The sequence below is a fragment of the Miscanthus floridulus genome, chromosome 11 (genome assembly GCF_019320115.1).
Source record: "Miscanthus floridulus cultivar M001 chromosome 11, ASM1932011v1, whole genome shotgun sequence".
NCBI lineage: Eukaryota > Viridiplantae > Streptophyta > Magnoliopsida > Poales > Poaceae > Miscanthus > Miscanthus floridulus.
Window position 1 is genome coordinate 88,390,483 of NC_089590.1, and position 25,217 is coordinate 88,415,699.

The 25,217-nt window shown below is 45.3% G+C and overlaps 1 protein-coding gene and 2 pseudogenes across 1 annotated transcript; 2 read left to right on the forward strand and 1 right to left on the reverse strand.

Moving 5' to 3' along the window:
* Positions 1-629: 629 nt before the first annotated feature.
* Positions 630-14,246, reverse strand: LOC136491524 (G-type lectin S-receptor-like serine/threonine-protein kinase B120; annotated as a pseudogene).
* On the forward strand, positions 8,111-8,806 carry LOC136493846 (uncharacterized; annotated as a pseudogene).
* Positions 14,247-17,965: 3,719 nt separating the features above from the next.
* On the forward strand, positions 17,966-23,747 carry LOC136491527 (uncharacterized). Its single transcript, XM_066487853.1, has 7 exons — positions 17,966-18,241; positions 18,440-18,502; positions 18,608-18,687; positions 19,381-19,489; positions 22,618-22,777; positions 22,860-23,023; positions 23,119-23,747. Exons 1-7 carry the CDS (start codon positions 18,239-18,241, stop codon positions 23,470-23,472), a joined length of 933 nt encoding a protein of 310 aa, XP_066343950.1. The 5' UTR covers positions 17,966-18,238; the 3' UTR covers positions 23,473-23,747.
* The last annotated feature ends 1,470 nt before the right edge of the window (positions 23,748-25,217 follow it).

Genomic DNA, 25,217 nt, shown 5'->3' on the forward strand with positions numbered 1-25,217 from the left:
GACCTTTTCACGCTGGCGGACGTGTTTGCCCGCTGCGCAAAAGCAAATTGGCCCGCCGCAGAAAACGTTTCTGTAGTAGTGCAAAAATGCTGAAAAAAACCCTCAACATGTTATAGTTTTGTCTGAACTTTGCATTTACAGTAATTCTTCTAGTCCACAGAGACAGCACTATGACAATGCTATGCAATTTTTTAGATCAAAGGCTCAACCCAGCTTAATTAGAGAGCTTACACTATGCAATTTAACTAGTGTTATTGAAAAATATACGAACTCAGTAGCAGGGACATCTTAGGATTAAAAAAAACAAAACTCTTAGAGTCTGGTGGGTAACAGAACAACTGAACAGTTGAAGAGAAAACCAATCTCATGTGGAATAGGAATACCTTTTCTGAAATTAAATATGTCAGGTCGATACAAATATTATCAATTCTTAATGCATCATTCACAACTATTTCTTTTTCGCATGCACTCTACTCGAACTAGGTGTTTTCTATGTAATAAGCTCACAAACAAAACAGCTACCTATGCCGGAATTCTCTTCTCCATCTACAGTAAAGAGAAGATTTGTTACACTGTTGCAAATTGCTAAAATTCACGCAGAGAAAAAGTTGTCATTGAACATCTAAGATCTAACGTCCTTCTAGCGTCGTGAGGCTCATGTCATTCACAGACAATGCCCTGTTGTCACTGGCTCTTCTAGGTTCACCGTCCCTAAGTGCAAAAAACACAGGTTCCATTGGTACTGGGAGCTGCATGGTTTTGATCTCCAGCATGGACACAACTGCTGACATGAGCGGCCTGCAACTTGGACTGTGTTGAACACACAAGAGCCCTATATGGACGCATCGTGAAGCTTCTTCAAGACAGCAACTCTCCATAACTGACGAGTCCACCAGTTCCTCTATTTTTCCATCTTTCCACAAGTTCCATGCCTGAACAGAGATAAAATTACTAGTGAGCTCACCTCTGTTGTCTGTGGATAGCTTTAGCCCTAAATTTATGCATTTCGATACTTACATATGAGATAAGGTCAGGACAATCCATGATAATGTGTGTTGACCTGATCCTTAATCCACTTACAATCTCCAACAATAGAACACCAAAGCTGTAGGTGTCCAATTTGACTGAAAAGGCACCTTCCATTGCATATTCAGGAGACATGTAACCACTGTGCAAATGATTTCACCTATAAAGTCTGCATAGTTTGACAAAGTGCAGGCATATAAACTCAATATGAATAATGAGCAATGCAGGAGTAACTTACTAGGTCCCAACAACTCTGTTAGTATTAGCTTGAAGCTGATCACCATTGAATATCCTAGCCATACCAAAATCTGATATATTGGGGCTCATCTCCTTATCTAACAAGATGTTGCTGGCTTTTAGATCTCTATGGATTATTCTTAGTCTTGAGTCCTGATGGAGATACATAATTCCTCTAGCTATCCCTTGGATTATCTTGAACCTTGTTGGCCACTTAAGCATTTTCTTTCTCGTAGAGTCTGATAAGAACAGCACGAAATGAGGCATTATCATAATGCATATATAGAACTGTATTTGCATGCAGAGTGATAACTATTGATACTTGAATTTACCAAAAAGGAAGGAATCCAAGCTTTTGTTGGGCAAGTATTCATAAACCAACAATTTCTCATCTTCATGAATACAACAACCAAGAAGCTTAACTAGGTTCTTGTGCTGCAGTTTTGCGATCAAGGCCACTTCATTTCTGAACTCCTCTGTGCCTTGCCCAGAACCCTTACTAAGTCTCTTGATGGCTACTTCCTTGCCACCTTCCAACTTTCCCTGGACGTTTTAATCATTCCAAATGAGGTAACTGAATAGTATTTTGTTTATCACTGTGAGTTTCATGGAAAAAGGAAAATTCTTTTAGAACTCTTACCTTGTAAACATTACCAAATCCTCCCTTCCCAAGCATATTAGTGTCAGAGAAATTGTCTGTTGCAGCAATAATGTCATTAAAATTAATAAATGGGAATTCTATATTTTTGTCCCCAGGTTCATCTGTAGACTCCAAGTATTCTATCATCATTCTCTTCTGAGCTTCCTTCTTTTGCCATTTGCCTGCTAGTAGAAAAATCAAAGGGTTCTTGTTATCAACACTTAAAAGCACAATGTAGCATGTTGGAGAACAGGGCTCTTGTCATTTTTACCTCTGTATTTGTGTGCCCAGAAAAGGGCTATGAATGCAAGTCGCACCAGGCTTGGTATGGTCGAGTAAAATCATTGTTAAATTCCTTTTCTTTTCAACTGCACACGGAAACAAACTGATTTGTGAACACTGCACCTCCACAATGAATAATAGATTGATATGCTTAAAATATTTTTTTACCACTCAAATGTTAACACCTCCAACTTATATCACATATGCTTATACGCTGATTTACTGTTACGATTATTTAAAATTGTTACCAGCAATCATGAGTTTAAAAGCATTGAGATTATAATATGATTGGTGTCAGGGCAAGCTATGAGTCATATTCACAAGTTATGTTCTGATGATTTACTATGTGTTTGCACTAATTTCGGTATAGTTTGTAAATGTCACTGCAGGATCAAAGAAATGTGGTGATTGGATAGTGCATACCAGGTGAAGACTCGGCGAGCCGGAGGTACAAGCTCTGAGCTGCAAGTGCTGCCCTACCCATGTCAATGAGATCCCCAGTCCAGACCAAGCACCTAGATGTGCTACCTATGGTGCCAGAACTGCTCAAGTTGGCAAAGGCATACGCCGTGCAAGAACAGTTCCTGCTGCACTCAGCTGCGCACTGGTCGAAACTTCTGTTCCCCACATCCAGGAACTTGTCAGGAAGCTTCACCTTGGGCATGGTCACAAAATGATTTCCGTTCCCGCATTTCAGGACTTCCTTTCTCTGGCATCCTCTTGAAAAGTTGAGACTGTCAAGAGGCTCAAACCCATCAGGGCACCGACAGGTTGGAGCAGCCCCTGTGTTGTCGCAGTAACTGAACGTGCCACAAGCGGCGTAGAGATTGCAATCCGCAGGGGACTCTGAGATGACTGTCCAGGACAATGTGCTGTTGCTCCATGTCAGGATCCTCAATCTGCCGGTGTGGTCAAGCATTACACGTGTGTATGGTGCGCCGTCGGAGACTGTGTACATGAAGTAGAAGATGTCCCCTGTTGGAGTTGTTCCAAATTCACTCCAGGATATAGGCCAGGCTTCTGACGGAGCGAAGCGGAGGCCCGTCGCGGGAGGCTTGGGCCGGAGCGTAGCGGAGTCTGAAGCCGGCCCATCGGGTCTCGCCCCTGTGTTCGGGGGTGCGGGGGGCGAAGCCCCCCGCGGTACGGTACGGTATATATACCCTTGCTAGGGTTTCGTGGAGACTTGATTCTCTTGTAAGCCGCCATAGGCGTGTAACCCAAAACTCTTAAGATAGTGAGATTGTTGCTGGCTGGTGCCCGTGGTTTTTCCCCTTCACATCGGAGGGGTTTTCCACGTTAAATCGTGTGTCTCCTCTGTGGTTTGATTCTTTACTTCATATTCCTATACGTCGTTCATAACAAGTGGTACCGGAGCTTTGGTTGCTGTTAGGGTTCATGACGACGTCGATGAAGTTCGATCTTCCGCTGCTGAACTACGACACGCGGTTCTCGCTATGGCAAGTCAAGATGCGGGGGATTCTGGCGCAGACTCATGACTATGATGAGGCGCTGGATAGTTTCGGAAAGAGGAAGGCCGAGTGGACTCCAGAAGAGATCCGCAAGGATCAGAAGGCGCTCGCCCTAATTCAGTTGCATCTTCATAATGATATTTTGCAGGAGTGTCTGAAAGAGAAAACTGCTGCAGAACTATGGCTGAAACTGGAATCGATCTGTATGTCCAAGGATCTAACCAGTAAGATGCAGATGAAGATGAAGCTGTTCACCCTAAAGATGAAGGAGGAGGATTCAGTGATGAGCCACATCGCTGAGTTCAAGAAGATCGTCGCCGACCTAGTGTCGATGGAGGTGAAGTATGATGATGAGGACTTAGGTCTTTTGCTGCTATGTTCTTTGCCAAATTCGTATGCAAATTTTCGTGACACCATACTTTTGAGCCGTGATGAACTAACCCTAAAGGAAGTTTATGAGGCTCTCCAGTCTAGGGAGAAGATGAGAGGCATGGTGCAGAATGACGGGACGTCGTCCTCCAAGGGCGATGCTTTGCATGTGAGAGGCAGAACTGAAAACAGATCCTCCAATGATGGCAATGATGGTAGAAAGAACTACGAAAGGAGAGGCCGTTCAAAGTCCAAGCCGCATGGTAATAAAAAGTTCTGTGTTTATTGCAAGCTGACAAATCATAATGTTGAGGATTGCAGAAAAGTACAGAATAAGGAGAAGAGGAAAAACAAGTCGGCTGGTAAGGTCTCTGTTGCTGCTGCTGCGTCTGATGATGATTCTGGAGATTGTCTGGTAGTATTTGCTGGTTGTGTTGCTGGTCATGATGAATGGATTCTCGATTCCGCATGTTCATTTCATATTTGCACTAACAGAAATTGGTTTAGCTCGTATAAGTCTGTGCAGAAAGGGGATGTTGTGCGGATGGGAGATGATAACCCGTGTGACATTGTGGGGATTGGATCAGTTCAGATCAAGACTGATGATGGCATGACACGCACGCTGAAAAACGTCAGGTATATACCAGGGATGTCCAGAAATCTTATCTCATTGAGCACGCTTGATGCAGAAGGTTACAAATATTCCGGTTCAGATGGCGTTCTGAAGGTATCAAAAGGTTCTCTTGTTTGCTTGAAAGGTGATCTTAATTCTGCAAAGTTATATGTCCTTAGAGGGTGTACTTTACCTGGTTCTGATTCTGTTGTTGCTGCTATTACTAATGATGAACCTAGTAAAACTAACCTTTGGCATATGCGTTTGGGACATATGAGTCACCATGGTATGGCAGAATTGATGAAGAGAAACCTGCTGGATGGCTGCACTTCGAGTAAAATAAAGTTTTGTGAGCATTGTATTTTCGGAAAGCATAAAAGGGTACATTTCAACACTTCTGTTCACACCACTAAAGGTACTCTTAATTATGTTCATGCTGATTTATGGGGTCCTTCCCGTAAGTCCTCACTTGGTGGTGCTCGTTACATGCTTACAATTATTGATGATTACTCTAGAAGGGTTTGGCCTTATTTTCTGAAACAGAAAGATGATACTTTTGTTGCTTTTAAGGACTGGAAAGTAATGATAGAAAGGCAAACTGAAAGGAAGGTAAAATTACTTCGTACTGATAATGGTGGAGAATTTTGTTCGCGTGAATTTAATGATTATTGCAGATCGGAAGGCATTGTTAGGCATCACACCATACCCCATACTCCACAACAGAATGGTGTGGCCGAACGCATGAACAGAACCATCATGTCCAAGGCCCGTTGCATGCTGTCTAATGCCAGGATGAGCAAGCATTTTTGGGCTGAAGCTGCTAATACTGCCTGTTACTTGATAAACAGGTCGCCTTCTATTCCACTAAATAAAAGAACTCCCATTGAGGTATGGTCTGGTACGCCTGCTGATTATTCATAGTTGAAAGTTTTTGGATGCACTGCTTATGCTCATGTTGATAATGGAAAATTAGAGCCTAGAGCTGTTAAGTGTCTTTTCCTTGGTTATAGTTCGGGAGTCAAAGGCTATAAATTGTGGAATCCTGAAACAGGAAAGACTTTTATGAGCAGGAGTGTTGTTTTCAATGAATCTGTGATGTTTACTGACAGTTTGCCCTCAGATCATGTTCCAGAAAAAGAGCTGCAGCGTATGCGCATGCAGGTGGAGCATGTTGATGATGATACAGGTGTGCAGGTGGAGCCTGTTGATGAGCATGGTGACCATGATAATGATGTTGCTGAGGATGATGCTCATGATGATGTTCAGCAAACTCCTCCTATTTTGCAGTTAGAGGAGGATTTACCTATTGCTCAACGCAAGTCAAAAAGGACAATTGCACCTCCTAAGCGTCTTATTGAAGAGTGTAATTTGTCTTACTATGCTTTGAGTTGTGCTGAACAGGTGGAGAATGTTCATGAGCCAGCAACCTATAAAGAAGCTATTCGTTGTGGTGATACTGAGAATTGGATTTCTGCTATGCATGAGGAGATGCAGTCTCTTGAGAAGAACAGTACATGGGAGATTGTACCTTTGCCTAAGAATAAGAAGACCATCAGCTGTAAATGGATCTTCAAGAGAAAGGAGGGTTTATCTCCAAGCGAGCCTCCAAAGTATAAGGTAAGGTTAGTTGCTAAAGGCTACAGTCAAATTTCAGGTGTTGACTACAATGATGTGTTCTCTCCAGTGGTAAAACACAGTTCAATTCGTACTTTCCTTAGTATTGTTGCTTCACATGATCTTGAGCTTGAGCAGTTAGATGTGAAGACTGCGTTTTTGCATGGAGAGCTTGAGGAGGACATATACATGGACCAACCAGAAGGGTTCATAGTGCCTGGCAAGGAAAAATATGTGTGCAAGTTGAAGAGATCCTTGTATGGTTTGAAACAGTCCCCTCGTCAGTGGAACAAGAGGTTTGATTCATTTATGTTAGCACACAGTTTTAAAAGATCTAAGTATGATAGCTGTGTTTACATCAAGCATGTTAATGGATCACCTATATATTTGCTGTTATATGTTGATGATATGCTGATTGCTGCCAAGAGCAAGGTTGAAATCACTAAGTTAAAGAAGCTATTGAGTAGTGGTTTTGATATGAAAGATCTTGGTAGTGCTAAAAAAATTCTTGGTATGAAAATTAGTAGAGACAGAAAATCTGGTTTGCTATTTCTTAGTCAACAAAATTATATCAAGAAAGTTCTTCAGCGTTTCAACATGCAAAATGCTAAGGTTGTTAGTACCCCTATTGCACCTCACTTTAAGTTGTCAGCTGCTCAGTGTCCTAGTACAGATGCAGAGATTGAATACATGTCAAGGGTTCCTTATTCTAGTGCTGTTGGGTCTTTGATGTATGCCATGGTTTGCTCTCGTCCAGATTTGTCATATGCTATGAGTCTTGTTAGTAGATATATGTCTAATCCTGGCAAAGAACATTGGAGGGCAGTTCAGTGGATTTTCAGGTACCTCAGAGGCACAGCAGATTCCTGTTTAAAGTTTGGAAGAACTGATAAGGGTCTTATTGGCTATGTGGATTCTGATTATGCTGCTGATCTGGACAGGCGAAGATCACTTACAGGTTATGTGTTTACTGTTGACAGTTGTGTTGTGAGTTGGAGGGCTACTTTACAGTCAGTTGTTGCTTTGTCTACTACTGAAGCAGAATATATGGCTATTTGTGAAGCGTGCAAAGAATTAATTTGGCTGAAAGGTTTGTACGCTGAGCTTTGTGGAGTTGAATCTTGCATAAGTTTGCACTGTGACAGTCAAAGTGCAATTTACCTCACTAAAGATCAGATGTTCCATGAGAGAACTAAGCACATAGATATCAAGTATCATTTTGTGCGTGATGTGATTGAAGAAGGTAAGCTGAAGGTATGCAAAATTAGTACTCATGATAATCCTGCTGATATGATGACAAAGCCTGTTCCTGTTGCTAAGTTTGAGCTGTGCTCAAGCTTAGTTGGTTTAATTGGATAGTCCAAGAGACTATTGTTGGCACCAGTGGTTTTCTATCTTTGTTATGTTCAGGATGAAGGGTTGATTTATGATACAAGATGAATTTGTCTCAAGGTGGAGTTTGTTGGAGTTGTTCCAAATTCACTCCAGGATATAGGCCAGGCTTCTGACGGAGCGAAGCGGAGGCCCGTCGCCGGAGCGTAGTGGAGTCTGAAGCCGGCCCATCGGGTCTCGCCCCTGTGTTCGGGGGGTGCGGGGGGCGGAGCCCCCCGCGGTACGGTACGGTATATATACCCTTGCTAGGGTTTCGTGGAGACTTGATTCTCTTGTAAGCCGCCATAGGCGTGTAACCCAAAACTCTTGAGATAGTGAGATTGTTGCTGGCTGGTGCCCGTGGTTTTTCCCCTTCACATCGGAGGGGTTTTCCACGTTAAATCGTGTGTCTCCTCTGTGGTTTAATTCTTTACTTCATATTCCTATACGTCGTTCATAACATCCCCTGTGTTGACAATAGTTTTGTACATGATAAAGTTGGTGTTGCTTCGACTTGTGTCGCCGGACACGGAGATACCGTCGAGCACAGTGGTGCGGTGGTATGGCCGGCTTCCACGCCAAATGAAGATCTGAAGGTCAGAGCTGGGGTCGACACTGCAAGAGAACTCGCCAGTTGATGGATCGTCAGGCCCTTTCCAAGCAGAGAGATTAGTGGTCACCCGATCCTTGTAGCTTATCAACATCCTCATGGTTGGAAGGATGGTGTCAGTCGGGTGATCGAAGCTCTGCCATATCTCTGTGCCGTTGGAGGAACGGAGCACAAGGTTTCCCGAGTTGAGTAATACCGCCACAGCTCCGGCATCTTCAGTACTGGTCACGCTGTTTGTCCAAAGGAAGCAGCCGTTGGAGTCCAGCAACGCGATCTCTGAGCTGTTGGTGATGACAAGCTTGGCAGATGAGGGCGTGGTGACTGGGCTATCGCGGTTGGCGACCCACACTACGGTACGCTCCGGGATGTTATGGTACCAGATTCCGATGTACAAGTTGTTGTTGGAGTTGGCCAGAGAGAAGAAGCCGAGAGCAAAGGCTCCTCCGTCGGAGATGAGTGTTTCGCCAGGGGAGAGCGACTTTGCTTGTGACAGGTGGTCATCGGATTTGCAGAACGAACTCAAGAAGGGGGGCGGAGCCCCCGCGGTACGGTACCGGTATATATACCCTTGCTAGGGTTTCGTGGAGACTTGATTCTCTTGTAAGCCGCCATAGGCGTGTAACCCAAAACTCTTAAGATAGTGAGATTGTTGCTGGCTGGTGCCCGTGGTTTTTCCCCTTCACATCGGAGGGGTTTTTCCACGTTAAATCGTGTGTCTCCTCTGTGGTTTGATTCTTTACTTCATATTCCTATACGTCGTTCATAACAAGTGGTACCGGAGCTTTGGTTGCTGTTAGGGTTCATGACGACGTCGATGAAGTTCGATCTTCCGCTGCTGAACTACGACACGCGGTTCTCGCTATGGCAAGTCAAGATGCGGGGGATTCTGGCGCAGACTCATGACTATGATGAGGCGCTGGATAGTTTCGGAAAGAGGAAGGCCGAGTGGACTCCAGAAGAGATCCGCAAGGATCAGAAGGCGCTCGCCCTAATTCAGTTGCATCTTCATAATGATATTTTGCAGGAGTGTCTGAAAGAGAAAACTGCTGCAGAACTATGGCTGAAACTGGAATCGATCTGTATGTCCAAGGATCTAACCAGTAAGATGCAGATGAAGATGAAGCTGTTCACCCTAAAGATGAAGGAGGAGGATTCAGTGATGAGCCACATCGCTGAGTTCAAGAAGATCGTCGCCGACCTAGTGTCGATGGAGGTGAAGTATGATGATGAGGACTTAGGTCTTTTGCTGCTATGTTCTTTGCCAAATTCGTATGCAAATTTTCGTGACACCATACTTTTGAGCCGTGATGAACTAACCCTAAAGGAAGTTTATGAGGCTCTCCAGTCTAGGGAGAAGATGAGAGGCATGGTGCAGAATGACGGGACGTCGTCCTCCAAGGGCGATGCTTTGCATGTGAGAGGCAGAACTGAAAACAGATCCTCCAATGATGGCAATGATGGTAGAAAGAACTACGAAAGGAGAGGCCGTTCAAAGTCCAAGCCGCATGGTAATAAAAAGTTCTGTGTTTATTGCAAGCTGACAAATCATAATGTTGAGGATTGCAGAAAAGTACAGAATAAGGAGAAGAGGAAAAACAAGTCGGCTGGTAAGGTCTCTGTTGCTGCTGCTGCGTCTGATGATGATTCTGGAGATTGTCTGGTAGTATTTGCTGGTTGTGTTGCTGGTCATGATGAATGGATTCTCGATTCCGCATGTTCATTTCATATTTGCACTAACAGAAATTGGTTTAGCTCGTATAAGTCTGTGCAGAAAGGGGATGTTGTGCGGATGGGAGATGATAACCCGTGTGACATTGTGGGGATTGGATCAGTTCAGATCAAGACTGATGATGGCATGACACGCACGCTGAAAAACGTCAGGTATATACCAGGGATGTCCAGAAATCTTATCTCATTGAGCACGCTTGATGCAGAAGGTTACAAATATTCCGGTTCAGATGGCGTTCTGAAGGTATCAAAAGGTTCTCTTGTTTGCTTGAAAGGTGATCTTAATTCTGCAAAGTTATATGTCCTTAGAGGGTGTACTTTACCTGGTTCTGATTCTGTTGTTGCTGCTATTACTAATGATGAACCTAGTAAAACTAACCTTTGGCATATGCGTTTGGGACATATGAGTCACCATGGTATGGCAGAATTGATGAAGAGAAACCTGCTGGATGGCTGCACTTCGAGTAAAATAAAGTTTTGTGAGCATTGTATTTTCGGAAAGCATAAAAGGGTACATTTCAACACTTCTGTTCACACCACTAAAGGTACTCTTAATTATGTTCATGCTGATTTATGGGGTCCTTCCCGTAAGTCCTCACTTGGTGGTGCTCGTTACATGCTTACAATTATTGATGATTACTCTAGAAGGGTTTGGCCTTATTTTCTGAAACAGAAAGATGATACTTTTGTTGCTTTTAAGGACTGGAAAGTAATGATAGAAAGGCAAACTGAAAGGAAGGTAAAATTACTTCGTACTGATAATGGTGGAGAATTTTGTTCGCGTGAATTTAATGATTATTGCAGATCGGAAGGCATTGTTAGGCATCACACCATACCCCATACTCCACAACAGAATGGTGTGGCCGAACGCATGAACAGAACCATCATGTCCAAGGCCCGTTGCATGCTGTCTAATGCCAGGATGAGCAAGCATTTTTGGGCTGAAGCTGCTAATACTGCCTGTTACTTGATAAACAGGTCGCCTTCTATTCCACTAAATAAAAGAACTCCCATTGAGGTATGGTCTGGTACGCCTGCTGATTATTCATAGTTGAAAGTTTTTGGATGCACTGCTTATGCTCATGTTGATAATGGAAAATTAGAGCCTAGAGCTGTTAAGTGTCTTTTCCTTGGTTATAGTTCGGGAGTCAAAGGCTATAAATTGTGGAATCCTGAAACAGGAAAGACTTTTATGAGCAGGAGTGTTGTTTTCAATGAATCTGTGATGTTTACTGACAGTTTGCCCTCAGATCATGTTCCAGAAAAAGAGCTGCAGCGTATGCGCATGCAGGTGGAGCATGTTGATGATGATACAGGTGTGCAGGTGGAGCCTGTTGATGAGCATGGTGACCATGATAATGATGTTGCTGAGGATGATGCTCATGATGATGTTCAGCAAACTCCTCCTATTTTGCAGTTAGAGGAGGATTTACCTATTGCTCAACGCAAGTCAAAAAGGACAATTGCACCTCCTAAGCGTCTTATTGAAGAGTGTAATTTGTCTTACTATGCTTTGAGTTGTGCTGAACAGGTGGAGAATGTTCATGAGCCAGCAACCTATAAAGAAGCTATTCGTTGTGGTGATACTGAGAATTGGATTTCTGCTATGCATGAGGAGATGCAGTCTCTTGAGAAGAACAGTACATGGGAGATTGTACCTTTGCCTAAGAATAAGAAGACCATCAGCTGTAAATGGATCTTCAAGAGAAAGGAGGGTTTATCTCCAAGCGAGCCTCCAAAGTATAAGGTAAGGTTAGTTGCTAAAGGCTACAGTCAAATTTCAGGTGTTGACTACAATGATGTGTTCTCTCCAGTGGTAAAACACAGTTCAATTCGTACTTTCCTTAGTATTGTTGCTTCACATGATCTTGAGCTTGAGCAGTTAGATGTGAAGACTGCGTTTTTGCATGGAGAGCTTGAGGAGGACATATACATGGACCAACCAGAAGGGTTCATAGTGCCTGGCAAGGAAAAATATGTGTGCAAGTTGAAGAGATCCTTGTATGGTTTGAAACAGTCCCCTCGTCAGTGGAACAAGAGGTTTGATTCATTTATGTTAGCACACAGTTTTAAAAGATCTAAGTATGATAGCTGTGTTTACATCAAGCATGTTAATGGATCACCTATATATTTGCTGTTATATGTTGATGATATGCTGATTGCTGCCAAGAGCAAGGTTGAAATCACTAAGTTAAAGAAGCTATTGAGTAGTGGTTTTGATATGAAAGATCTTGGTAGTGCTAAAAAAATTCTTGGTATGAAAATTAGTAGAGACAGAAAATCTGGTTTGCTATTTCTTAGTCAACAAAATTATATCAAGAAAGTTCTTCAGCGTTTCAACATGCAAAATGCTAAGGTTGTTAGTACCCCTATTGCACCTCACTTTAAGTTGTCAGCTGCTCAGTGTCCTAGTACAGATGCAGAGATTGAATACATGTCAAGGGTTCCTTATTCTAGTGCTGTTGGGTCTTTGATGTATGCCATGGTTTGCTCTCGTCCAGATTTGTCATATGCTATGAGTCTTGTTAGTAGATATATGTCTAATCCTGGCAAAGAACATTGGAGGGCAGTTCAGTGGATTTTCAGGTACCTCAGAGGCACAGCAGATTCCTGTTTAAAGTTTGGAAGAACTGATAAGGGTCTTATTGGCTATGTGGATTCTGATTATGCTGCTGATCTGGACAGGCGAAGATCACTTACAGGTTATGTGTTTACTGTTGACAGTTGTGTTGTGAGTTGGAGGGCTACTTTACAGTCAGTTGTTGCTTTGTCTACTACTGAAGCAGAATATATGGCTATTTGTGAAGCGTGCAAAGAATTAATTTGGCTGAAAGGTTTGTACGCTGAGCTTTGTGGAGTTGAATCTTGCATAAGTTTGCACTGTGACAGTCAAAGTGCAATTTACCTCACTAAAGATCAGATGTTCCATGAGAGAACTAAGCACATAGATATCAAGTATCATTTTGTGCGTGATGTGATTGAAGAAGGTAAGCTGAAGGTATGCAAAATTAGTACTCATGATAATCCTGCTGATATGATGACAAAGCCTGTTCCTGTTGCTAAGTTTGAGCTGTGCTCAAGCTTAGTTGGTTTAATTGGATAGTCCAAGAGACTATTGTTGGCACCAGTGGTTTTCTATCTTTGTTATGTTCAGGATGAAGGGTTGATTTATGATACAAGATGAATTTGTCTCAAGGTGGAGTTTGTTGGAGTTGTTCCAAATTCACTCCAGGATATAGGCCAGGCTTCTGACGGAGCGAAGCGGAGGCCCGTCGCCGGAGCGTAGTGGAGTCTGAAGCCGGCCCATCGGGTCTCGCCCCTGTGTTCGGGGGGTGCGGGGGGCGGAGCCCCCCGCGGTACGGTACGGTATATATACCCTTGCTAGGGTTTCGTGGAGACTTGATTCTCTTGTAAGCCGCCATAGGCGTGTAACCCAAAACTCTTGAGATAGTGAGATTGTTGCTGGCTGGTGCCCGTGGTTTTTCCCCTTCACATCGGAGGGGTTTTCCACGTTAAATCGTGTGTCTCCTCTGTGGTTTAATTCTTTACTTCATATTCCTATACGTCGTTCATAACATCCCCTGTGTTGACAATAGTTTTGTACATGATAAAGTTGGTGTTGCTTCGACTTGTGTCGCCGGACACGGAGATACCGTCGAGCACAGTGGTGCGGTGGTATGGCCGGCTTCCACGCCAAATGAAGATCTGAAGGTCAGAGCTGGGGTCGACACTGCAAGAGAACTCGCCAGTTGATGGATCGTCAGGCCCTTTCCAAGCAGAGAGATTAGTGGTCACCCGATCCTTGTAGCTTATCAACATCCTCATGGTTGGAAGGATGGTGTCAGTCGGGTGATCGAAGCTCTGCCATATCTCTGTGCCGTTGGAGGAACGGAGCACAAGGTTTCCCGAGTTGAGTAATACCGCCACAGCTCCGGCATCTTCAGTACTGGTCACGCTGTTTGTCCAAAGGAAGCAGCCGTTGGAGTCCAGCAACGCGATCTCTGAGCTGTTGGTGATGACAAGCTTGGCAGATGAGGGCGTGGTGACTGGGCTATCGCGGTTGGCGACCCACACTACGGTACGCTCCGGGATGTTATGGTACCAGATTCCGATGTACAAGTTGTTGTTGGAGTTGGCCAGAGAGAAGAAGCCGAGAGCAAAGGCTCCTCCGTCGGAGATGAGTGTTTCGCCAGGGGAGAGCGACTTTGCTTGTGACAGGTGGTCATCGGATTTGCAGAACGAACTCAAGAAGAGGAAGATGAGAACGGGAAAGCAGGCCGTGGCCATTTTAGGCTCTTGTTCTGCCTCGGCAGTAGAGAAGATGTAGTTGTGTGTATATAGATGTAGAGCTGTTGAACATCAAAAGGACTTGTCTTCATTGCGTGTTTGGGACTGGGTGAAACGAAGGACGGAAAGGTCTGCGGCCATTTTTCGGACGCTAACAGGCAGGCAGGTAAGACTGTAAGAGTCTACAGAGCTTCCGTCACAAAACTTGAGATTAGCGCGGCAGAAATTTCAAAGCAAATGCTAACTTTTGAAATCTAGAAACATCAAGTCAAGGACTGATGGCAATGACGCAGGTGCTGACACTCGCAGCTATCTGGAAATTCGTTATGCACAAACGCAACGCATCCAAAATCCTGGGAAGTGGGAACCGGCACAGCCATGGAGCCAGGAGCCGAAGCCGAGGACCAGAAGCTGACCATCATTCAGCACTCAACAATTCAGTATCGCTAGAGATGAGTTATGGCTGATCGTGCCAATGCCACACCAGTATCTACAACGGCAGCTGCAGCTGACTGTAAACGACAGGTGCACAAGAACTCCAGACCAGAGACGGATTGAGGCCGCCGAACTTCAACTGCCAGAATAGAATGCAGATTTCAGGCTTGCAGCCACTGGCGGAGCTACCCTAGGGCCATGCCCCCCTGCCGTGCATCAAATTCCAGAGTTGTCATGTGCAAGTGCATGTATATTTTCTCACTGTCTACTGGCATAGTTGTATGCATAGTTGTTTTGTGTGTTACTACTGACTAGATGCCTGGTACATGCTTGCTAGTTATGGTGCCATGCTTACATGTAGCAGTACGTTCTTGAGGCCCGTTTAGTCCCTGTTTGGTTTGAGCGCTAGCTCCGCCACTGCTTGCAGCATCGCCGCGATAGGGGCAGCGCGACCGCGTCGAGGGAGGTGGCAGTTATCAAGTGTGGACCGTTTCCGACCTCACAGTTCGCGGTGGTACCGGCGCGGCCGCGCTTCCTTTAGGAGGAGATTTGGGTCAGCTTGGCTGCCAGTGGCTGAAGCATGGTTTCGCTTGTGTTTGACAGTCTCATCAGACGGACTAACAAATGTAGACAGTCTCATTAGACGGTTCTGAATTACTGTATCACCCGATGAAGCACTCGCTCTTGTTGTTTAATTCCAGCTGCAAGCACTGATCATAGGGGAAATTATTCTAGTGCAATTTCATTAGTAAATTTTAATTGGATTGTTGGGCTTCTCCTCACAGGGAGAACGAAGCCTCCAAAATAAGCGTATGCTGTCTCCAAAATAAGCGAATGCTGCTTACAGCGGGGGCACAGCCGCACAGGCATTGATGGGCTGACACAAAACTCAAATATTGCTCGGCTCCACGTCAAGAGAAAAGAACGCTCACAAGAAAAGAACCCTCTCAAAAATATATTTTATTAGATGGGCTGACACAACACTTTGTATTTAATTGTTTGTTGGGCTCCTCCTCAAGGAGAAACCCAAATTTTCTTCAACACAAAAGTTCTTTTAAATGAAAATTTCTTTTAGATGAGCTATGTTCTTTTCTCTTAGAGGCCTGTTTGGTATAACTTGTAAGTTGCTTATGGTCAAAATAAGCTGAAATCAACAGCCAAACGTCACATTTTTCAGCTGCTTATTTTGGACACGTTTATTCCAACAACTTTCATTTGTACTAAAAAGCAGAATCTGAATCAGACCAGCTTATTTTAACCACCACTTTTACTCTATTTATGCAGTTTATCTGAAAAGCGCTTCTCAAATAAGTTTTGTACTAAAAATCGTTAAAGAAAACCAAAAAGACAAGAATATGTACACACGGTATTTCTTCTTAGTTACTGCACAGCTGCGTGCTCTTTCACGGCACTCCTGGCCATCATCCTAAGGGGCCGTTTGGTACAGCTCCCTGGCCAGCTCCTGAAGCCATTTTTGTGCTTCTTTAACCAAACGGGGGCAACGCAAACGGCTTCGCGTTCGGAGACGCGGATATTCCGCTGAGAGAAGAGGAGAGAGAGGGTGGGAGCTAAAAAATCATAGCTTCCACCGGCTCCGCTTGCTCCCATGGGCCCAGCGTAGGGCGACGGGCGGATTTGCCCTCGCTGGGACGTTCGGTCGCCGCCAAGCGCGGAGACGCCGGGGCCATTGGAGTCGTCGAGGGGCGAGCCCTCGGGGGAGGGAGCCACGCCGCTGAGCACAGGGACGCTGAGCGGGGCCGCCGGAGTGGCCGTTGTGCGAGCGCTCGTTGGGGGTGCAGGGACGCCGCGTGGAGCCGCGGGGCACATGCCACCGAGGTCACCGATGTCGTCAGGCGTGAGGATGCGGATGCAGGCGATCGTCGGGCGTTGGTGGTTGAAGAGATGCGGATGGCTGGCTGCAGATAAGGTCGTGGGGCTGCAGACGGTTGGATGCGTCGGTGGTTTGACCGATGAGATAAGGTTGGGAAAAGAAAAGAAAAGAAAAGGAAAAAGAAAAAAGAAAAGGGTATTACGGACATTTTGTCCATTTGGACTACTAGAAGAAGTTGTTTTGTCAAATGCTCATAAAAACTGCTCTAGCTCTCTGATTGAATCTGCTCCACAGGTGAAGCCATAACCAAAGTTGTATTGACCGGAGTCGGAGCTCTACCAAACATGCCCTAAATAGCAGCGCTCGCTGCTCTCACTGGCTTCAGTAAGCAGTTTGGGACTAAGGTAGCGTTTGGTTGGAAGTCAAGGTGGAGTGGGACGGTCCTGTCTCTGACTTATGAGACGAGACAACTCCATTTTCTGTTTGGTTGATGAGGGACGGGATCGACCCATTTTGTGTTTGGTTAAGAGACATAAAAAGTGGGATGAGCTACCGATAAGTGAGACCCATTTGTAAGTTTTTTTTTTCTTTTTTTTAATCTTTTTCCTTCTCTTCTCCTTATCTCTTCCTCTCTCTCTCTCCTTATCTCTTTCTCCCGAACCTCGCTCACTCTTCCTCTTCCTCCCCTGCTCCACCGGGCCTACGCGCGCCGCCGCCTCTTCCTCGCTCGCGCCCGCCGGAGTTAGGGGCGGAGCTAGGGGCGCGCCTGCTCTCCACCCAGCCGTGCTCTTCCGCCCGGCCGCGCGCCGGAGCTAGGGTTGGAGCTCACCCGCCCCACCGCGTGCCGGAGCTGGGGCCGGAGCTCACCCGCCTGGCCGCGTGCCGGAGCCGGTGGTGGATCTCGCCCGCCCGACCTGCGCCACCGCTTGCCATCTCGCGCTCATATTGCGTGCGCCCGCCCGCCCGCGAAGGCCATCCTAGGTGGGACAGACTCTGTCCGCCGAAAAATGAGGGACGAGAGTCACGACATCTAGCGAGAATATTCATTGGTAGGATGGTCCTATCTTCAGTTCACCCCTGAACCAAACAGCAGCAAAAGTGGAATGATCCCACCCTGTCCTACGTCATCCCACCAACCAAACACTACCTAAAAAGGCAAGCGCCGGCCGTGCGGGTGCGGCGTGCCGTGAGCACTGCTCGCGCTGTCTACGCTAACGGGCCAATGGCCGAACTGCAAATCAAAGCCTGCGCCGTGGATTTCCATTTCCTGCAGGCCAGACTGCACTGATGATGCCCACTGGCCCAGCGGACTGAGCGGCCTAGGCAGCCGCTTGCTGTACGGCCCAAACAAATGCTGTGAAAGGCAGGGGCCTTGACAGCGCACAAATCTGGGTCGTATATAAGCACTGGATCCTATTGGGCTTCGAAGAGTGGTGGAAGCGAACCAGCCGCGAAAAAGAAAAGGTTGGAGGCCCGAGTCGCAGCCGCGTCCCCAACGCGAACCTTCCTTTCCTCCGTTCCTCGAACTAAGAGACGGTAGGCAAGCAGTCGACGGCTCGCCGCCCCTCTTCCCGACGTTGCGCGCCTTCACGGTCCTCGGCCGCGGGCCGCCGATCTGCCCAGCGCGGTTCGACGCCGTGCTCGCCACGGTCGCCATCTCGGCCGCCGCCGGAAACTTGGCATCCTTGCCGATCTCGTTCTCCCCTTCTCCCACCCAGGAGGCAACATGGTACGTTGGGGATCTAACCCTAGGAGCTTCGCTCTATTCTCTCCTCCCCCCTTCCCAAATCTCGGGGGCCTTTCTCGGAATATTTGTCCACACCTGTCCTAAATCTGGTGGAAAATCCATGCCGGTCGGGGGCATGATGCTTTGTTATTCGCCGGCGGTTCGATTGTTTGACGGATTGGTTCTTTTGGCTCTCTGCAGTCGTCCCTCGCCGCGGCGAGAGCGGATAACTTCTACTACCCGCCGGAATGGAGCCCCAAGAAGGTATGGATCTCTCGTCGATGAAACATCGTGTAACCCTTCATTTGGTTTATTATGTGTTGTGGCCGCTGATTCGTGCTGCTGTTGCTGATGTTTGTGCTTGGTCAGGGTGGGTTGAACAAGTTCCATGGCCAGCATGCGCTCAGGGAGCGGGCGAGGAAGCTCGACCAGGGCATCCTGATTATAAGGTTTCTTTCTTCTGAAACATAGTTTTGTTTTCTTATTTGATTACACAAGGATGTGATGTTAGGTTATGTACACCAGTGGAGTATCCAGGGTTCAAAACCTGTGGAGCCAACCATATTGATTTTAAATCGATTAACACAAACATTCCATGATTAACATATATAATTGCAAATTCTATGAACCCAACAGGCTCTACAATGGAGCCGCTGCGACCTCTCTGTGTATGTCCATGTGTTTGTTTGTATGATTTTTGGGGTGGGGTCTGATGGTGGGACATTGAGGGGAAGGGTTCCGTAAATAACAAATAGAGAGTAGAGGACTGACGTATATGGATGGAACAGTTATGCCAACAAGTTCAGGAAGGTTCTTCCTAATCCTTGGTTGATTACATTTTGAAGCATTAAACATCCTTCAACAACAGTTCGGCAGATTGATCCTACTCTTATGTGCTTGTTCCTTGAATTTGATGCAATTCATCAGGTTGCCTTTGGCTGAAAGGCAGGGTACCGCTGAATGATGTATCACATTTACCACAGATATGTTTATTGAAAGTGGCTATAGATAAAGTAAACATACGCATGTCACTATTGATTTTTCTTATTTGCATGGGATTAGATATTTCTTTGGCAAAACCGTTATTCTAGTTTTATTTTTTTCATCTATTGATTTATTATACACTTGGGTTGATCTTGCAGATTTGAGATGCCTTTTAACATTTGGTGTGGTGGATGCAATTCCATGATAGCGAAGGGAGTAAGATTTAATGCTGAGAAGAAACAAGTTGGAAATTATTACTCTACCAAGGTACTTGACTGATTACTGTACAGCTTTTACTTACATTGCTATGCACTTTTTCTGTTCGATAATCTCCAACATGTGACGAAGCATAAGAGGACTTCTCATTTTTTCTTTCAATTGATTGGTATTTGCTGATTGTGATAAATCTTCTGAATTTCCTTTGCCATAGGTTAAGTTCAGCCTAAATATTTACTTATCAATCCCAGTATATTGGTTTAGCCTCAGCCAGGAACCAAACTGAGGCACCCATTGATATTCACCCCATCACCTCACATTTTTTCCTGGACTATCATTGTTTTCTGTCAAGTGTACCTCACATGGCCAATCGTAATCATATTGATTTAGGTAGTGTTTGGATGTAGATATTAGAGCCCAGACATTGGAATTGGAATCAGGTTTCCTCAATACTGCTGTTTGGATGCACATGGAATTGAGATTTGGCATTGAAGACCCAATTCCTTGGTATTGAACTATAACTGAAAGGGGCCTATCCCAATACAGAGCCCGACCCCTCCGTATTGAGTGGAATCGGACCCGACTGCCTCTTCACCGTGTGCGACCGCCCTCTTCTCCGTGGCCGGCGAGCGCCCTCTTCCCCTCGGCAGCGGGCCAGTGCCCTCTTCCCCGTCGGCAGCGGGCGAGCGGCGGCGTGAGTGGCCTCTTCCCCGTCGCCGGCGGCCAGCGCCCGTCTTCCCCGTGGTCGGCGAGCGCCCTCTTCCCTTCGGCGGCGGGCGAGCAGCGGCTCGAGCGCCCTCTTCCCCGTCGCCGCGGCCAGCGCCCCTCTTCCCCGTGGCCGGCGAGCTCCTCTTCCCCTTCCCCATGCCCGGGGAGCTCCTCTTCCTCTTCTCCATGGCCGGCGGCGCGAGATATGCTTCCTCTTCCCCTTGGATGACGGCGCGACCTCCTCTTCGTCTTCCCCATGGCCGACGACCTCCTCTTCCTCTTCTCCATGGACGGCAGCGCGAGATCCGCTTTCTCTTCCCCATGGACGGCACCGCGGCCTCCTCTTCCTCTCCCCCATGGCCGGCGGCGCGAGGTCCACCATGACCGGCGGCACGAGATCCGCCTGCCATGTTGGCTGGGGTCGAGGTCCCCTCGTCGTTGCCGGGGTCAAGCTCCCCCATGGCCGCAGTTGAGCTCCCCTGCCATGGCTCAACATTTCAATTCCATTCTTTTGCATCCAAACAGAAAACGGTATTGAGCTACTTGCTAGGATTCCAAAAGCCAATTCAATGGTCATCCAAACAATAGTATTCGAATTGCAGCCATTTCAATACCATGGCTGCTTTGGTATTGAACTCAATTCAATTCCAGCTCCCCCAATATCTACATCCAAACGGACCCTTAGTAAAATTTAAAGTAGAGAGAATTTCTTGGAAAAAGGGGTTAGCATCAAACCAACGGTAAAACTGAGGCACGTGTACTGAAGATATTTGTGTTGAGGTTGCCAGCTAAGTTCTCTTTAAATGTCTGAGTGATGTGCCTCATAACATTTGTGTTGAGTTTGCCTTAGAATGTATTTTATCAGTTCTTGAATTGAGAAATAATATTTATTAGATTGATTTGTATGCAATAGGAATATAGGATTTGGCATTATCTGATGCCAAGTTAAGCAAAATGGGGCCACCATATCTTTTCTTATCTGTATGCCTCTCTAAGTTTTGAGTGATAATTAATAGAGTCAGCCCTAAAATCTGCTCGCCTACCTATCAGTGATCATTGTTGAGAACGTGTCTGCAAAATTAGTTATGGTTGTATTCTTCAGGAGTTGCAACCAGTAAACCTAGTATTGATGAAAATTCAGTGTTATTCCTCATTCTAAACAAATGGTTCATGACCAATTTGTGAAAAACAACTGCTAATGTCGTCTCATGTCATTACATAAACAATATTATCCTTGGTATAGGCTTCATTAGTTCATTGTATTGTTGTTTGACCTATTTTCTTTCTGACAAAGTTGAAGATAGTGATTCAACCTTTTGAACTAACGAATTAGCCGGTGAGCTTCAGACCTGAGTGCCGCTTGTCTTTAATGACAAATCATTAACATAAGATAATTTTATGAAACTATTGAGACTGATGTTCAGTGCTGCTGTTATCAGTCACACAAATTTGCAAAAACTGTTTTTGTTGAGAAATGACAAACTGTAATATTGGTAGGCATAACTGTTATTTTTAAATACCATGGTTTGAAAATGCTCCAAGATTCAACAAGCCCATGGGGAACTTATCCTTCAAAATGTGCAGTTCTGTTGGTTAAAGCTTTAATAGGCCCAGAATTTAGGGTATCCTGAGTCTAACGTCTGCCTGTTTGTCTGTCTATCTCTCTCATTCTTATTGAGTATGGTATCTTTAGTTATTTAATTCCTGGCTTGATCCTTTTTCTGAACAAGGTTTAGACAGAGATACCGTAGGTTCTTCAAATAACAGCACATACAAATGGAATATCAGACGAACAGAATTTGTCTCTAAGTTTAATCTGATCCTTTAGAGAACCACAAGATTCTTTTTAGATTTGCCCTTCCACAGCAGCTTTAAAAGTAAGCGCTCTATGGATAACAACTGCAACCTTGCCTTACTATTCATATTCAACCTATGTGGGTATGCGACCTGCATCCGTTTCTGATTTAATATATCAATTTATTTTTCTTATATTGCCTTTTTCGTGCCGAAATGTGGTTTATTTAGGGGGTTCCATTGTCATTTGATGTATAATAATAACAAGATCCTTTGTTTTATTGTATGTATCTGTCTTCTTGCATATATTGAGTTTTTCCCCAAAAAAACATCCTGTCAGGTAAAAGAATGTTTTATGCAGTAGCTTTAATTCCTTCTACAGTTTATGTAGAACCGTTTACTAAAGTGTATATAGTATACTAGTTCTGTAAAAGGATTATACGCCGTAGGAAGGAATCAGTCCTAACTTCTTGGTGCAACCATAGTCATATCACTGTACAAGGTCTGCATGTTTGTTATATATAGTAACAAACTTCATTTGTTCTCTTCTGAAATCTGAGAAATTCTTAATGCCTAGAGCTTTCCATAACCTTCTGCTGTTTAATTTCACACGTTCTTCTAAATTACTTTCTCCCTATGCTGTTCTGACATTGTTTTGCCAAATGTCTACTTAACAGATATGGAGCTTCACCATGAAATCACCCTGTTGCAAGCATGAAATTGTCATTCAGACAGACCCAAAGAATACTGAATATGTCATAATCAGTGGGGCCCAGAAGAAAACAGAAGATTTTGATGTTGAGGATGCAGAGACATTGCTGTTGCCAGCTGATGAAGGTTCAGCCCTGTAAAGATTTATTTTATTCATGAGAGACCCTTGTTTAAAATGCATGATGTTTATTTATGGATTTTTCCTCAGATCGAGACAAGCTCGTGGATCCTATGTATCGGCTTGAACACCAGGAAGAGGATCTTCGGAAGAAAAAAGAAGCTGAGCCAGTTTTAGTTCGCCTTCAACGACTCTCTGACAGCCGGCACTCTGATGATTATGCTCTGAACAGAGCACTGCGCCACCGTCTTAGGGTCATCCAATGAATTCCTATAAATTAATCAATTATTCCCACCATAGGCCATGAAATCACCACATTTCTTATCCACCTGTTTGTGTTTTTATGTAGAGCCAAAAAAAGAGAGTTGCTGAAGAGAAGAAGTCCGCGAGAACGATGGGCCTCGGAGTGCGGCTCTTGCCTCCCTCTGCAGAAGATGCTACCGCTGCGGCTTCAGTGAAGTTTGCATCGAAATTTGAGAAGAGCAGAAAGGACAAGAGAGCGGCAATCAAAGCTGCCTCTATCTTTCCCGAGTCATCAAGCTCAGCCTCGAATGGTAAACTCGACCTCGTACTGAAGAGGCGGAACATAAAAGCTGGCGCTGCTACCGCACTGATGGCAGGCAGGGTGAAGCCGTCCTCGTGGCAGAGCGCCAGTTCTGCGAGCTCAAGGACTCGGATGCCGGTTCTGGCAGCACGCAAGTAGGCAGCTCAGGCTTTTCAAAATTATTAAGCTTGTGAAATATGGACTTGCCCGATTACCTGTAAAAGCTGTGGAGGAAGTAGCTGCCGGGCCCTTTATGAAGGAATGTACGTGTTATAACTGGTAATGCTGCTATGGTTTTTTGGTTGTATCATAGTATCATGGTTGTACGGTTGTACCTTTACGGGCTGTGAAGGGTGTGTATGGTAGGGCTATATACGAAGGAATGGACGTGTTAAGTAATGTTACCATTGTTTTATTTTTGACACAGTTGTCAATTTTTTTGGGGGGCTTTATACGGACTTTTTTTTTGACCGAGTATAATTTGGACGCACGCAACCCTTTTTTTTTTTTTTTTTTTTTTTTGAGGGTATTCGGGGTAAGCACCAAGAAATGGGCAGATGCCGATTCTGAAGTCATGGGCCTGACAGGACACAAATCTGGGCCATAAGCACTCGAGCCTATTGGGCCCTGTTGGGCTTAGAAGATCACTTTCCCCGCGCAGGCGACCCTCTGTGTCGTCGCGTCGTCGGCGCCCGTCGAGGCGTCGAGGGCCGAGGCTCCGGTAGTCTGGTTGTGGAGGCGGCTTTCGGCGGTGGGAGCGAAACCAGTCAAAGCGGCCGGGACTGCGGGCCCAGACGTAAGAGTCGCAGCCGCGCCCCAAGACACGGCAAAGGGGACGCCGCCGGCAGGCTCCAGACGGAGGGGTCGCAGTGCCATTGATCTTGAAGATTCAGTTCCTGGATTTTTTTTTGGTAGTGGAGAGGTCACCTCATTAGACAGCAAAGTTTGAATGGTGGGCACCATACCACCGAGGGTACAATATGTTGTAGATTGCGTGTTTAGTCCGTGAATTTTAGGGAATTTGGTTACCGTAGCACTTTCGTTTTTATTTGGTAATTAGTGTTTAATCATGGACTAATTAGGCTCAAAACGTTCGTCTCGCAATTTCCAACCAAACTGTGCAATTAGTTTTTTTCGTCTACATTTAATGCTCCATGCACGTATCGCAAGATTCGATGTGATGGCTACTGTAACACTTTTTGAGAATTTGGTTGGGAACTAAACAAGCACATAGTTGATATTTGATGAATGCTGATAAGACTGTGCTGAATTGCCCCCAATGTCGTAGTTTCAGTCTGTTCGGTTGGCTGGTTCGTATCGTTGTTGGTTCGTGAAGAAGTATTGTTGGCTGGTTTGTGTGAAAGAAAAATACTGTTTCAGCTGAAAATTTACGATCGTTTACGACAAGCCACAGTCAAACGAACAGGCTGGCTGTGGCTTATCGTAAACGATCATAAATTTTCAGCCGGAACAATATTTTTCTCTCACACAAACCAGTCAGCAGTACTTCTTTACGAGCAGCAACGATACGAACCAGCCAACCTAACATGCTGTCGGGCAGTAAGGATGATGTGACCACTGGTTTTGGATCTCGACCCCTGTGGCGTCTACTACCTTGACCTCCGTCTGGTGGATTGCTAATTGCTTTGAGCTTGAAACTGACATTCAGGGGAATATAGACCACACGCCCACACCCATTATACCTTTAGCTTCTTGTTTGTTGATTTGGCAAAGCTTTTCACGGTTTTGTTGTAGATTCAAAGAAGAGAGAAAAATGATGCCAATTAGGGGCCTTTCCGCTTCTGAAATTAGGAGGTTTGGCCACGTTGTTGACTGCCTTTTTCAGTCAAAAACCTTTAGTGATATTATGATTTCTCAATTTAAAATTTAAATCAAGAGTTCCT